Source organism: Diuraphis noxia, unplaced genomic scaffold, assembly GCF_037042655.1.
Source record: "Diuraphis noxia isolate RWA-SAM2 unplaced genomic scaffold, SU_Dnox_SAM2 contig0001, whole genome shotgun sequence".
In the NCBI taxonomy this organism is placed as follows: Eukaryota; Metazoa; Arthropoda; class Insecta; order Hemiptera; family Aphididae; genus Diuraphis; species Diuraphis noxia.
The window spans coordinates 41320064-41334191 of record NW_028301711.1 but is presented as its reverse complement, the minus strand read 5'-3'; the positions used below and the strand labels follow the sequence as shown (position 1 = coordinate 41334191).

The 14128-nt window shown below is 27.8% G+C and overlaps 1 protein-coding gene across 2 annotated transcripts; it reads left to right on the top strand.

The window, feature by feature from the left end:
* The first annotated feature begins 2028 nt into the window (after positions 1-2028).
* On the top strand, positions 2029-6782 carry LOC107161524 (nuclear transcription factor Y subunit alpha-like). Of its 2 annotated transcripts, none has more exons than XM_015507955.2 (6): positions 2029-2520; positions 3010-3243; positions 3316-3430; positions 6013-6137; positions 6193-6336; positions 6405-6782. In XM_015507955.2, the coding sequence occupies exons 1-6, from the start codon at positions 2518-2520 to the stop codon at positions 6600-6602; spliced, it is 819 nt and encodes a 272-aa protein (XP_015363441.1). In that variant the 5' UTR covers positions 2029-2517; the 3' UTR covers positions 6603-6782. The 2 variants fall into 2 exon arrangements, with proteins under 2 accessions (XP_015363441.1, XP_089072331.1); XM_089216205.1 differs by lacking the exon at positions 2029-2520 and adding an exon at positions 2605-2751.
* Positions 6783-14128: the final 7346 nt, after the last annotated feature.

Here is a 14128-nt window from a genome sequence, read left to right as displayed (position 1 = left end):
TTGCCAGGTCTAGTGTGGAATGTCTACCAACTAGCCAGTTTAGCTTGCGCATTTTTTTCTTTTATTTGCAATTTTTTTTGTCGGGCATGATGTTTCCAATTAAGGCGAGAATCAAGGTGCATACCCAAGTATTTGGCTGAATCTTTTTGTGAGATTGTCATGTGATCCAGCGACACTTGGAGATTTTCGGTTTTACGTAGAGTATAATTCACATGTACCGACTTATCACTATTTATCTTTATTTTCCATCGTTTTGTCCAGTCAGGTATACGATCGATTGAGGTTTGTACGTTTTCAGTCGCAGTCTCGTGATCAATACTTGTTGCTAAAATTGCTGTATCGTCAGCAAACATAGAGGTCATTGAGTCACTATTGGTCGGGATGTCAGCTGCATATAGCAGATAAATAGAGTAGGTCCTAGTACACTACCTTGAGGTACTCCGGCAGATATGTTTTTCCAGTTTGTGATCAATAGTAGAATGTTTGTTCTGAAACCCATACTGATGATCTGGTTTGAGGTTAGGTTAGGTTATAACTTAACTTTATAACTACCTACGGATGTTCTGGTGTCAACGTCAAAAGAAAACTAACGTGACAATTGGTGAATATCGACATAAAATTAAGTATCAACAATAAATTGTATAATCAACTCGATGGGTATCCGTTGGAACAGTCTAAGTTTAAAAAGCTCGACAAAGCACGGCCAACTTCTTTTTAAGGATAATTAGGTGGGGAATTACTTATAAATTTAAAATTTGTGCTTACAAATACTTACAAATTGCTCAGAACAGTTTGGCACTTTCAAAAACTTTAATATGCCAAAACGGCCAAGTTTCGCGGAAGTTAGCCGTGATTTAAGTTTTTGTGGATAATTGATAACGGCTGTAGTTACAAATTTCGAATTTATGCTTACTGAAACTTACAAATGACTTACAAATTTTTGACAAAATTTAGGGCAAAAATTTTCACATTATGCGTCCAACTAGTCATAGAAGTTTACCCGGGAAGAGACGGGGTGATCCGAGTAGCGCTGGTCCGAACCAACAAGGGAGAAATCAAGCGTGCCGCTCGTTCTTTATGTCCGTTACCCATGAAGGAAGAAGATTAAAAAAAAAATGTTTTTTCTCCTTTTTAAATAAAAATTAATAAGATGTGTGTATCTATTGGTATTTTCGTGTAACATGTATGAATTATAAATTTGATTTTGTAATATTTGTATTCATGTAAAAATTTTACGCTAGCGTAAAATGCTGGGCGATATGTTCGATATCATATTTAAGCTGAAAATAAAATATAATAAAGGCAACAAATATTGTAAACGTAAATTGAGATAACGTCGAATATCAGTCGGCGTCGCCGCACCGGGTCGTGTTATTTTCAGTTTACGGTTTGCCTTCGAAGTAAACTCACTGTCAAGTCGTATAAGCTGTCCATAACAAAATTATTGTAATTAAAAATAAAACAAAAAGTTTAAATTAGGCATTATTGTGTACGAATCGTTTTATTACACTATTCCCATAAAGTGCAAAAACAAATACGTATAAAATACGACGATTTGTGACTGAATAACATTACAATACATTTATATAGGATAACACAAAATATTAAATTTAAATAATACAGACAGCAGGGGGGCGGTCGCCCCTACCACTTACCACTGGATCCGCGCCTGCTACGAAATGTTAATGTTATAGAAAAGGAGATGTGTAGGGGTCTTTTTCCTTTTAGCATTATACTAGTGCCGTTTTAGTGGATACTTATGGAACTAGATATTTTCATGAATGATCTAGTTCCATAAAAATCCACTAAGATGACGCTAGTAAAGTAGTAATGCTAAAAGGAAAAATACCCTCTACACACCTCCTGTTCAATAACATTTCGTAACCATAATATTCAACTTGTGTTTAGTTCTGTGTAGTGTGTATCATATAGTGTTTTCCACCACGCCGCACTATTGCACCAAGGTAGAACTGGCACAGTTCACTGATAATTGTCCCAACACCGGCTGGTGCAAATGTAGACGAAACATAAAATCTATACTTATTACTGATATATAAAGATAATAAAATATTCAAGGGGTATTGCAGTACTTATCATGATAATGATAATGCGCACGAGCTCCAAGACCTCGTGCGATTATCTTTGCACCGAGTGCAAAAAACTGACGTGGTGCATTGAGGTGAAACATAAAAAAGTCCACTCAGTGCACATTAATCTCGCAGATGGAACATAAAAATATGTACTGGTGCAGTCAGTGCAGTGTGGTGGAAAACGCTATTAGTCCTTGGTTAACAGGTTTTAGTTACGGCCGTCGATATTGATAAGTGATAAGGATAACTAATAACGAATGGAGAAAAGCGATTGGTGGACCCGTGGCTCGTCGCTGTTTATTTGTCGTTCTTAGGTAAATTCTTATTTTTCATTAGTCATTGTTTGTTATAGGTAATTCGTTCTTGTTACTTGCCGCATTGTTGACATTTAATAATCATTGAAAATAAAAAATTTCGGACATCACAAATGGTAAGTTCATTTTTAAATTTATTTTCATTATTTTGCCGGTTATCTACTGAAGTGTTTGATGAACTCATATTATATAGATCATAAATGTTACTAAGAAACGAAATATATTATTCGTCCATGAATTGAGGTTATACTATGACGACAAACATTTTGCTGAGTATAAGCTTGGTTCATTTCATAAATATTATAGACGACAAATTAATATTTCCGATAATCTTGACAATGCCAAAAGTTTGTAATCAAAACACTAATCCTATGCTTTGCTTGATATGTGAAATTTAACATTCTTGATCCATGTAATTTTCCAATCTGCTATCATAATTCTTGACATCATAACTCCACGCTTAGCCTAATTACGGTTTACCTACTTCTGTTATCTTCATTATACTTTATCTTATTTTCTTCTTCTTCTTCTAAAGGCATTTCTACTCTCATTTTACTAATTATTAAAATTTCAATAATATGCTCATAGTTTGGTATTTCTTATAGAACCATTTCATGAATCAAACCATAAAAATGGAAAAAGTCAACTTAGACACTAATCTTTTGTCTGGCATTTTATTGAATGCACCATCCAATGTCCAAATACAAGTGTTACCCGGTCAAATTATTCAAAATATCCTTGGGCAACAAATGTATATTCATTCCAATGTTCAAAATACAAATCATCTATTACAATATGATACACAGAACAACCAACAATTGCAGCTATTACAACTTCCTGTTTGTTTTTTTTTTTTTTTAATTTTTGAATATTTTAATCACTAACCACAATTATATGTTTTTAATAAGCAGCCAACACAACCACAATTGATTCAAGTATCAGCTAACGGCCAAACATTTATTTATCAACTGACACAAGTTGGTAATGAACAAGTTATACTCCAGCCACAACAACCGTTGCCAACGTGTATGTTTCACTATACAGACAATTAAGTATATACCGCATGTATTGACTAATTACTTTTTTTTTACTCTTATATGTTAAGGTTAATAGTTAAGTTGAAAGTTATTTATTTATAATAAAATATATAACAAGTAATGGGCTAATAATAATTTTATATTTCTTTTTCACTCATAAAGTATTAATTTTTGTATAATTAACAGTAGTTTTACCTTTTATAATTTATATAGGCATATTCCATATATTTCATTATACTATGTACTCTCATTATTGATAAAAAAAATCATGGGTTAGGTTAGGCGTGTATTTTCAAATCTCAATATTTACGATAAAAAAATAGTAATTGTTTTTGTAGTAAGAGATTCGTGTAGGTATTTATTGAAAATCAAATAATAATACATATATTGATTAAAAAAATGATGTCAATAATACATTTTGTATTATTATTATTGTACCATACAATGGTATGGTGACTAAAGTTACAACTTGTAACCATATTGGTTTGAAAGCTAAGCTGTAATCAATTCTAGGTAGTTATACTCCATTGCAACTTGGTTGTTATATGATGAAAAAGTAATGTATCAAAAAAACATTGCGTTAATATACTTACAGTATTTTTTTATTTATTATTTTAGCACACTTATGATTGATAGACCTAGTATTTGTTACGTAAAAAATTAAAAGAAATTAAGATCTTATTTAGGAGCAATCATACATTTTTTACCATTTCTAAAAGTATTGGCTAATTAAGATTGATTATAATAATAGCCTACAGGCATGATAAATCACTTTTTTCTCTTCCGAAAACCAATTGTAAACAACGAGGCTTACTAGGATAAATCATGTATAGAGTAGTTATTTGTATCATGCGTCTGGATCAATTTCTTCAACTTCTTACGATTAAAAATAAAATATTTATATAATTTATATATTATATTATATCATTATTTACAAAATAGTAAGAATGACCAAGTTTATTAATATTTTTAATTCGGAAGTCAAGTTATTATAAAAAATTTAAGTTAAGTTTAAAGTTTAAATTTACCTTCATCTATTTTTAAACTTGTAAAAGTTTAAAATTAATTAGAAAATTAAAGTAATTTAGATAAAAGTCAGTTGATTTTTTTTTTGATACAAATTTAATAATTACCTAAACTTTTTTTTTAAAGCTGACAAATAACATGGTACCTATCTACCTACCTAATTTAATAAAATCATGTATTTTTGATTGTTATCTGGAGTTACTTTTAAATTACTTTAAAATAAAGTAACTAATTATGTTATTTAGTTAAAAGAAACCTTAACTTATTAACTCATTAATGGCCAGCCTATATGGAAACTTATTATTTGTTGTTTTACCTTATTATTTATTTAAGAGCAGTATAAAATATGTATAAGACTATAAACTAATAATGAGTAGTAGATGATATGTAGTAATATGTAGTAATAATATGTAATAAAATATATAATATATAATAATATGATGTGATATATAATATGTAATATGTAGTAGATGAATACATTTAACATTTGTTGTTCAAAATTAGTATCAGTCATAAATTGAGCAGAGGCGTACTTTGTAAAAAAATGTTTTTTGCTGATAATTTATTTTTATAAACATTCAAATATTTTTATGGAAGTAGAAAGAAAAGCATCTGAAAAATATACTCAATACCCACAGTAAAATAGTTTTTTAAAAGTATTCAAATGCCTGTTGAAAGATAGTATTTATTTCTTGACTACTAATACTCAAATACTTTACATCACTGATTATTTATGTACATATTATGTTACATGAATAACTAAACATTTTTGATGTGTCTAAGTATTAATAATTCAAATAGATAAATAATAATTTAAGAAAATAAATTTGTTCTATTTTAATATTTTCCTTTCCGAAATATCTTCTACATCTCATTTTCAACTCATTAAGGGATTCACACTAACATTTTTTGGAGAAAAAAAAATAGACCTATATAGTATACACGTATTAACCTACTGATGTGAGTTTTACTCTAATAATAATTTTGGAAACTTTTGAATTTATAATGAATCTATTATGACTTTTTTTGAGTTGGTTAAAAATAAAAATGTTAAAACAATTGTTTTTTTATTGAAATTTTTAAAAATGGTGATGTAGAATCCCCTCAATATTAAATAAAATTTCGCTTTATCATATCATCAGAATTAAATGGTATATGAACACTTCATCTTTACCTATGCTACCTTTCCAAGATTTGCGAAATAATTAACAAGTCAAATGTTGAATGTTCTGTCGAGTCTATTAATGCATGCACCAAACACAAAATTGTTTGCACAAAATATATGTTTTACATAATTGAACCAGAAAAAACATTGAAATAAATTATACTTTTTCATGTAGTTGAGATATAATGCAAAAAAAAAAAAAATTTAAATTTAGTTAATTTTAAGTCTTTATAATTATTAGATAGAACTTCTTAAAATTAACTAGTTACATTAAAAGTGTTGGTAAATAAAATTTGCTTAAATATTAACTCGTCTAAGCCCCTTTTTACATCTTACATTTTTTATATAAATCACCATTAATAGTTATGTTATAATTACAGTAATTGGCACAAATGTAAATATAATGCAGTTAGATAATACAATTACTAATTATTCTCCATTAGTAGTTACTCAGTCAACTATGGCTACTATACAACAGGGAGTTCTTCAACAAAATAGCTTAAAGGTATGATACTATGTTTGCCTATGATTAATTTAAATAACATTTAATTAATTTTAAGATTCTACAAGAGACACCTTTAACATCAATTTTTCCCGAAGAACCTCCCTTATATGTAAATCCCAAACAGTATAATAGAATTATGAAAAGAAGACAAGCTAGATCAAAATTAGAAGCTGAAGGGAAGATACCCAAGACTCGACAAGTATACTTACATAACTTACATTTAAAATATCAACTTAATGAAGCTATAAATTGTGTATTTTATTCTAGAAATATATGTATGAATCTCGTCATAAACATGCTATGAATCGTGCACGAGGAGATGGTGGTCGTTTTCATTCTGGATCATTTCAGAAATTAAACAATCCGTCAACATTGTCAACTATTGGAATTCAACAAAACCAACCGAGTCAAAATCTAACGGACTCAAAATCCAACAATCAAACACAATTATTATCTGGCTGTTAACCAAATATTTAATTGCACATAATATTATGTACTTTTGTATAACAGTTTAATTTATTCGACAAATAGTACTGAAATCGCTCATATTCAAAAATGTTGATCAACTATATACTTGAAATAAGTGTTTGGTATGTTTTAGAAGTAAAATTATGTCATATTAATTTATAATATACAAAAAATGGATAACAACTTCCTTAATAATTTGTAAGGAATTTAAATTTTTTAAGTGTTACAATTATAATATTATTTTAAATACTAATTATAAACAATGATTGAATTTACAATATTACAATATTTAATGATCAATTTTTAAATATAATTACTAGATGAATATAGAATATGGATTTCTAGATACCTAATTAATAAAAACTATTGCTATTGATATAGATATTGAGTGTTAATGTATACATATTTTTTCATCTTTATATAAAATAGCAAAATTATAATAAAAAATTATTTTGTACTTATCTGCACAAGTTTGACAAAATATTATTATTATTATTTTGACTGCCTATGGCATCTTTATTTCAATGACCCAAGGTCTTTATAAATACAATATGTTGTGAGTGTGTACAATATATTAAATAATTTATATGTAATAATAATAACAATAATAAAAATAATTATTTTTCTTATTATTATTTAATACAAATTTTTAAATACATTAACTTAGCCATAGATTTAAGTTAAAATACAAACCATACTCGTTTCCACAAAAGAAAGGTGTTGTTTTGCACACATTAAATAAACTGAGTACCGTAAAATCCTTTCCTCTAAATCACGCAAGGATATGGCATTGTAGGGAGTGCAGCCTGAAACTAGAATTGATCAACTGCAGATCTTTTCTCTCTTCTCCAAACAAGTATAAACATAATACAGAATAATTAGTATTATTATTATTATATATATGTCTAATCGTATTATGTACCTCATTTCTGGTCTTTTTTGATGAGCTAGTGTATGAAAGTGGTGGATTTATTGTTGGGGGGGGGGGCATGGCGAAGTACCTTTTGGTGAGTATCAGGGGCGCATGTATAGATTATCAATTGGTGGGGGGAGGGGGGGGGGAGACTTTAAATTATTTATACCCAATAGGTTTGTGTGAAAAATATATTCTTGTTTCGATTTTTTTAATTTCCATTTGGCATTATAAACTAGGTATGTTTTTCCCCTATTGATTAATATAACCATTGAGTATAGATAGTATACTATCTATACTCAATGATATAATGTATATATTATAAATATATTTATAAATTTTAACTACAGATAGATTTATGTAAATTTGAATATTATACAAAACATCTGCAATAAAAAGAACTGCTATCGAAATACAATGATTTTGTATAAATACATTTCTAGTAAAATAATTCAATGTCTCAATGATTATTTTTGATGGCATAAACAGATAAACGCCTAGATATTATTGAGAGTTTTGACAAACACTTCCGAGTTAGTTATACACTTCGTTGTTTTTACTTCAATTACCTGCCTATACTATTTTTATTTCTACTTTGCCGCTGAACGCAGATTTTCTACCTTGCTTAGGTCAGATAATTAATTTGAAATTTAATAATAATAAAATACCAATATTTTATATACTAGGACTAGAATTAAATGATTTAATTTTAATTTTTTTATTGTTAGTTATTTTACTTTGTTTAAATTAAATGAATGTACAGCCTTGTTTATTACATACTGTATTATATGTTTTGGATAATTTATTGTTCATCATTATTTGTTGCCTTATGTGTATCAACTTGTTTTGCATGTTTGCCTATTTTTTATTGATTTTAATTTATAGATTAAAACATGGTTAAGATCACGAATATTATTGTAAATTTGTTATTAATATTTGTGAACTGTAATTTTTATGCTATACTACAGTCTACAATTAAATAAAGGTACATGTAGGTAATTATAATCGTTGTACTTCTTTTTTCACAAACCACTTAAATTTCGGTAAAGTCTTCAGCGTACTTTATAAATCACTCAAAAATATTCCTACTCACCCCCTCCCCCTTAAACAAGCTTCTGATCCGAAACTGGTATATGTAATAAATTTTTAATTTAATTAATCAATCTCCTAGGAATCATACAAAATCACTGGTAGTAGACGACTAGAAATTATTCTGAGAAATGAATCTGACAGAATATAGAGTAGTAGGTACTTATTATTATCTTAAATTTTAGCAATTTCATTCGATGGTAATAAAGTAGGTAGATATTATTATGAAAATATGTTTTTTTTTTTTAAGAGAATATAGTAACTAAATTATTATACGTCAAAATAATTTTAAAAGTAGTATGTTTTTTAAATAGATATTATGAGTGCAAATTAAACAATACCTACAAGAACATCTGATGGTTAGGTACTATGATAGGTTGATATTTTTTAATAAAATGTATCATATTTTTAGAAACATCTGAAACATTCTAAAAATATGTAGAATTCTACGACCTGCAATGTTAAGTAAACTAGGTGTTTTTCCGTGTATTTGGTTTATTAAATCATTCAACAATAATTAGTATATTTTCGGTGTACTCGCTCTTGAGTTAAGTTTATCTAAAATAAAAATCTCTTGTTCTAACCAACTACGTAAGAGATTTTATAAAAGAATCTGTAAAGCACGTTTTATATACTAGTTAATGGTTTTATCCATTATTGCAAATTATACGAAGTTAAGATGGGCAGCGAACGTTGGTTTACTGTCGAACTGGCAACAGCATAATATGAACAATTGAATATCGTCAAGCTTTCGACAGTACAAAAAAAAGAAATGTAACTAATCTGAATAATTGTTGTCTCTTAATGATTTATATAGTTCTTAAAGTAGTGAATTTAAAGTAATTCTCAGCTGAATTTTAAAGAGATTTCTATAGTAAGAATGTGCTTTTTTATGAGATTATTACCAAACCATGACGGATAAGATGATTTATAAGTTTCTAATTAATATATTTAGAGGTAAATTGTTTATTAAAGTAGTAGAAAATATTGTAGAAAAATTCAGCATTGGTGTCTATTTAATTAGGTATTACCTATTAAATAATTCAGTCGCTGGATATTTCCAAGAGCATTGATTATACTTTGCTGTCTGCTTTAACCCAATTTTATTTTATTTCATTATTTAATAAATTATATTTAATACCGCTTTCAACCGAAAAGTGTATTTCTAATGGTGGATGATGATTGATGGCTATCAATATTAACAATATATCGATATAGCCATAATTGTTTACTATTCGATAAATCAACTCACTGGACTACTTTAAAATAGATTTTAATGTCAACAAAAATGTAGGCATCGGCGTGCGCACGGGGGGGGGGCCGGGTAGGCCGCGGCCCCACCTGCGGCCTCAGGCTTTTTCTTTAATAAATGCATAGATATCTATATTATACTAGACAGCGAATATTTTTACATTTTATATTTTACATTTTATAATATTTTTGTTGTAATCGAGAATCAGTGTTGCAGTGTTATTGATTTATAGTGTTTTCGTTTCATGTACAGAACGTTACGAAACGTTCTTCATAGGACGAATTTCAAATTACCATTTTTTGTTTTGTTTTAACCTAATTGATTTGAGTTCTTTGTATTTAATATAGTTGATTGATTTTAGTAATAAATGTTTTCATTATGTTGGAAAGTAAATATATGGTATATAATGATATATAATTGTTATTTGTTAAATGTTAGTACATGAGTTAAGAATTTGCTTATGGTATAAACATTGATGATGTAATTGATACATTCAAAAATCTTACTCCCGTGGACAGAAGGATGGAGTTGTAAATAGGGTTTTCTTGTATATAAATTGTGTAAGTTATGCTAATTTTTTTTTAGGTATGACTATGCTGTTTCAGTGTAAAATTATTATTATTATAATTATGTATTATTATTATTTTTATGTATTTTAATACCTTTATATTTTATTTGTATTAGTTTTTATATTTGTATACCTATTGAATTAAATACTTTATAAAATTAACAAATAAATATTTAATTATACCAATATTCATTAGTACAAGAATATTTGGAAAATGTTTAAGGGCCCCCCCTGCGGTCAAAGTCTGCGCACGCCTATGAATGTAGGTGTTTACATTTTTCCCATGTTTTCGAACAAAATATAATTAAATGACAGACTTATTTTTATTTTTCATGCAACTGGTGCAAAAATGAAAAAGTATCACTAAAATTTGAAAAATAGCACTTAAAGCCTAAAATACTTCAAATATTCAAAAAATATCAAAAACAATTTTTTTTAAGGAATCCGAGGAGCATAACACAAATTTACAGCTCACTCTGCTATTTTTATTTGTATCCTATTGTAATTAGCAAACGCTATAAAATCTGAGACCTATAGTTATGATCGATTAAGAGCACAAGAAGACGAGAGCGGTCAACATTTTACAAACGTACAACATAACAAATATTGTTTTGTACTGAACAAATTTACCCTCTGTATTTATTATAGAATTACCAAAACTCTACAAAGCATAGGAAAGAATTTTATGAATGTCCGTAACTTTTTATGATTTGGATAATTTAAATATAAGCCATTAGTTTGAAAACATAAGTTTTTTGTTTTTTTATTAAATTATTGAAAATTATTGGTTAATACTTTCAAAAAAATAAAAACATTAAAACACACAAAGTTATTTCTTACGCGTTGTGGAATTTTGATAATTCTAATATAAATACAGAGAGAATTAAGTGGTCCCGCGCAAAACACTTAAAATTAATTTTTAACGAGACAAAATTGGGTACATCCACGCCAACATAATATTATCATCTGATAGGTAACGTTACAGTACTTTCAAAAAATGTATTAGTTAAAATCGGTAGTGCATATTTCTTATTTGAAATATTTACTACTGTTTTAAATTTTCTACTTTAAATTTATTTTATTTTGATTAGGTGCCTAGTATTTTAAATCAAAAAATTTACAAAAATAACCAAAAATATTTTATTGATAGTTATAATTTTAAAAACATTTTTTCTATGGTAATTTTATGTTTTAATCATTTGTCGTTTACCGATATTATGTTATCAGTTATCGATTTCAATTGTTTTTTTTTTTAATCGTTTCACATTATACTCTATAAAAACTTTTAAAGCCCCAGTATTATATTATTCTATTCTATCAAACAGGAACAGATAATATATCTAACTCCTTACATTCGTTTAACATCTCCGAGACTTTAATGCTCGTGTTACCAATCTTTTCATCAATACAAACTTCGCTAACTTCTTCCAAAATCCTATGTTGTCGCTTTGGTTGTATTCTTGCCACTTTTAGAGATAATCATTGGAAATTCGTATACTATAATGATTCACCCAATCAGCGAAATATGTTGTATTATTGTTTATGAGTTATGACTATGCATGTGAACATTGCGAACCAGTGCAGCATGATTGCATGAACACTCATTGATTTCTTGTAATAACATTTTTCACCCAAACTGCATAAACGCCTAATCTAAAAGCACAGATTCCCCTTCTACTAACCCATCTGCAACTTGCAAACCTAAAATAAGGAATACTGACAATAAGCTGAATTGTATCCTATATGAACTTCTGACTATTAAATTATATTAGCTTTAATCAGAAACATTTTTGAATAATATATCCTTATTTATAAATGCGTTAAATGAAAATATTTCGCACTTAGGAAAATGTATACTTCTTTTGGCCAATCAGTTAAAATTTAGTACCATTTGACTTGATACTCAAATATCAGTAACTGAAAAAACAATATCTGAAATCGAACAATTATACTATCAAAAACACGACATCTGTTAACGACACGCAACGTTGTTAAAGAAGTATAGCTAAGGTTACTTCTTGCTATGAACCAGCGAGAATCTGGTGTGCCAGAATCTCTTAAAACATTTATAGCGGAAAAAACCTTCAGGAATAAAAATGTTGCTTCTAGCATCTCAAAATACTTGATCCTCTAGTTCCCGACCTGTAATATACCCATGATCTTAGGCTAAGATTTAACAAGATTAAATCGTATATCGATTTCGTTACTCAATTTGATATAATTGTGCTTAGGGAAACCTGATTTACCCCAAATATCCAAAATTATAAATTATGTTTTGATGGATTTAAAATTTTTGTTTAAATAAAAACCTTTCAAACAGTATTTGATCTCGAGGAGATGGAGTTTTTATAGCTGTTAGACAATTAACGATAGCCTCATATCATATCACTCCCATTATTAATGGCACCAAATAACTCAATGTTTTATTAACACTCAACACAGCCTATCTTACTGATATAAATCAATTTGTAAAAATCAATGGTGCAGTATCGTTTAACTTTTTTGTCTGATGTTCTTACACGAGTCCCATAAGCAGGGCACTTAAGTCCTCTTTTCTTCGATTCGGGGCTTGAAACTGCAGGTAACTAATTACCATGGTCCATGACCACTTTTTGGACCGGTTTACGCTTTTTAATTTTCGGGTATCAATTTGTGTAATCACGAAATTTAATAAAGGAGGAAATATTTAATGATAGTGTTTATTTTTGGAACTGGTTAATTAATCAAAACCATAAATATTAAAACTAATTAATAATTAACGTTAAAATTATATTAGAACATAATAATAAAATAGGCTATTTTAGAATCATGAAGTAAATATAAAAACGTCTCAGTATACGCTGGATACGGATCGTAGAATCATCAAAAAATGCAGGTGGATAACTGGATACATAGAAACATTTATATATATATTTTTTAAAGCCACTAAAACATAAATATACAGTATATATTATATATAATATATATTACTCATGTACGATTGTACCAGTGATAAAAAAAATAAATAGGTAAGTTATAATTACGGACTATTTTAATATTTATTCTTAGTCTGTAATAATTAAGCACATAACTGTTTAATTTTTAGGTAGGTATTGAGCATCAAAACCAGTAAGATTTCACTATCTATGATAAAATAAAAATTATTTTATAAATCTTCTTTTTCTTGTCCACTTAGGATGGCCAATAATTCACTTTTGTTAAAGAAATAAAGCAATAAAATAAATTATAATGAAGTTCATTAAATTAATTAGTTAATAGGTTAAGTACAGGTAATTAGTTATTTCAAGTTAAATATTAAATATTTTTTTTAAGCATCTATACAATTTTACGCTATAAGCTAAACAGACTACTTATTTTGTTTATTGTTTAGAGTTTTCCAAAACTTTGAGTTAAAGCAAACAATTGTTTTGAGTTTTAAGTTTGAATATTGATTAAGATAAAATGTTTTGTATTTTAATTTTTTTTATATTAATCGAACTGTTATCATTTATTTCATGTTATACCCGCTACCCGCACGTGTTGTACCATAAAATATTCCTACATTATTCTGGCATAGCTAGCTGGTATTAATTATAGCTAGATTATAACTAAAACAAATAAGTAAAAAATACATTTTTTAAGCATATATCTACGCTATATTTTTTTAAACTATTTAAAATCAACAATAAATTTGGCCATAAATATTTTGTACACTATGAAGA